Below are 2,500 nucleotides of genomic sequence, written 5' to 3' on the forward strand. Positions count from 1 at the left end.
ATACGTACGGCGAACATCTCTATTGAAGATGCTTTCAAAACATCGCGACCGCAATCGAGGCGGCGAAAATTTCGACAAAGCGCCGAAACAAGTCAAAGCGTGCGGGTATTCACCAGAGTGGAAGTTATATTTATATTTAAGAAAACTGAGTTTATATTTATATTTAAGAAAACTGACTGGGGGTATTGGCAAAGGCATAAACAAAAACTGAGATCTAAGACAGAAATTAATTCGCATCTGCACTATGTGTCACGAGTTTAAAATATTTGCGGCGACAGTTGCGCTGCTCTACGACTTCCCGCCAGCGCGAAGGATTTTCACATGTAAACTGAACTGTTTGTGTTGCTGATGACAAGCGGTGAACTTCTCACGACTCTGTCGTGCTCCGATTGGTGAATGTAACACAATGGAGACAATCCGCTCTTGGCAGGGCCCGGAGGGAGAGTGTTATTGTTATGGTCGAGAATTGACCGCTGTCCCACCGGGTGGGCAAGTGATTTGAACCTGGAGGCCTGGCTGCTAAGGCGATTTTCCAACCGTCGGTGCACGGAACATATGAATCAAGCATGTTTCGAAGGTCTGTGATGGACAAGCGTCTTGAGTTTTGCCGGGTGAAATTCCCGTTCCGCGGACGTTTTCGTCCAATGAAGGAAGCGAGTGGTTAGAGGAGCTATGGTGCGAGCTCTATGTGGAATTTCGAGACGATTGGAGCTTTTGGGGCGAATTAACGGCTGTTTTATTATTCGGAGATCTGCCGAGCCTCGCGTTGCAGTAACCTACCTTGGGGAGATTATATATAGAGAGGAAATCGGCAAACCTAAAACCCACTAAATCGCGCTGAAATGGCCAAAATACGGCACACAAACACTGGCAAGATACCAAGGAGACAAGGTAAGCCATTTTTTTCCAATTCATGCCCTTTATTTTTGATTCCAAAACACGTTCGTAAATTCCCATACAAACCCTTATAATTTACGCCATTGCGTAACACTCATCGTGACACTCAAATTACAAAGGTCAAAACAAAGGTCTTTCTTTTAATGCTCATACAGCTTGGGATACCTGTGGTTTCTATAAATGAGTATTGATGAAATTTGCTCTTAGTTTTCGAGAATCGTGGTCCAGGCTTGAAAAATGAAAAAAAAAAAAAAAACAGATATTTTTTCCTAAGAAATACTTTTCGGAGGCTACCTTGGAAAACATTATCTGCAGCTTTCAAGGAATTTTAGGAAAAGAAAAGAACAGGTTTTTTAGTCACCCTCAATTGACCTTAAAATTTCAAAAATAGTATCTACAGAGGTTCAAACTCGACACGCCGGGCTGAGTGGCTCAGGAATCGGGCCATTTCAGCCAGCGGACTTTCTATCCAATATGGCGGCCGCGCGAAAGTTAATTTCTTTCAAATTTATTCCTAAATATTTAGAGTTTTGCTTTGATTTCTGGGATAGCCAGACATAAATTATACACCACGAGGAGCCATTTTGAAAGAGCAGTGTCAGAGCTTTAATTTCATATGTTTTTGGAGTCTCCAAGGTAAGTAACAGCTTCAATATTGATTTTTTAATTTCTAGATGTGAAGTTAGGGCGAAAGCGGCGTAAAAGAGGGAAAGTTGAGTTTATAAATATTATAAAACCCTTTTTAAAAAAGTAAAACCATGGGTACCTCGGATTGGCATTGTATCTTTGATGTGGCGATTTACTTTGGAATTTTTGTTTGTAGACGCGACAAATTTTAGGACCGGCTGTGGCTAATGCAGATAATACATCGAGATACAAGTCGCTCCCAAGCAACATATATCATTAACGAAATTTTGCAGCTTTCCCGAGCCGTGGTAAAGAAATACACCTTAGAGAGTGGACGATCATTCAAGTATCATTTGGCACAGCCTTCCAGGAAGTTGTCAAGGGTAGTTGTTTACTGGCACAAGTCTGTGTGAGGAAAGATCCGACGTAAAATGGCAAGGAAAGGTCGCCAACGAATGAGAAGCACTAAAGCAATTGCGAGAGACAAATTTCCTCTGGGGGAATTAGCTCAAAGACGAAAAGTGCTCAGAGATAACTTGATTGAAAGTTGTAAAGTCTACTCGACCGAAAGAAGGAAATTGAAAGGCCTTAAACGAAAGGTATAAATAAATTCTTATTTTAGGCCCAGTTCAGACACCGTACTTCACATGAGCCGATTTTAATTCTAACTTAGATCGACCCAAATTACTAATCCCGGCTGAATTGATTCAGATGTTGGACTTAATTTAGCTGAAATTAATACACTGGAGCATATTGTGACTGAAGAAAATTATGCATTTAAATCAATTTCTGCATTTGATTCCGCTCATGTGAAGTATGGCATCTGAATCAAAGCCGGTCCACAGTAGTTATCACTGGCTGAGCCAGGCAGAAAAAAACAGCTGAGCTGATCCGAATTAGATCAGCTGTTCTGAATTGATTCAGACGCCGTACTCCACATGAACTTAATTCATTAAATTCAATTCAGCTTGTGAAG

The 2,500-nt window shown here is 41.1% G+C and overlaps 1 protein-coding gene across 1 annotated transcript in view; it reads left to right on the top strand.

Annotated features, from left to right (window-relative positions):
• Positions 1 to 1,292: 1,292 nt before the first annotated feature.
• Positions 1,293 to 2,500, top strand: part of LOC146466192 (uncharacterized) — a 5,802-nt gene continuing 4,594 nt past the window's right edge. Inside the window, exons 1-2 of the mRNA XM_085127650.1 lie at positions 1,293 to 1,533; positions 1,721 to 2,123. Of these exons, the coding sequence (XP_084983776.1) occupies positions 1,956 to 2,123 (168 nt within the window). The 5' untranslated portion in view covers positions 1,293 to 1,533; positions 1,721 to 1,955. The remainder of the gene's footprint in view (positions 1,534 to 1,720; positions 2,124 to 2,500) is intronic.

The sequence above is a fragment of the Pavona decussata genome, unplaced genomic scaffold, assembly GCF_977016875.1.
Source record: "Pavona decussata unplaced genomic scaffold, jaPavDecu1.1 SCAFFOLD_150, whole genome shotgun sequence".
In the NCBI taxonomy this organism is placed as follows: domain Eukaryota; kingdom Metazoa; phylum Cnidaria; class Anthozoa; order Scleractinia; family Agariciidae; genus Pavona; species Pavona decussata.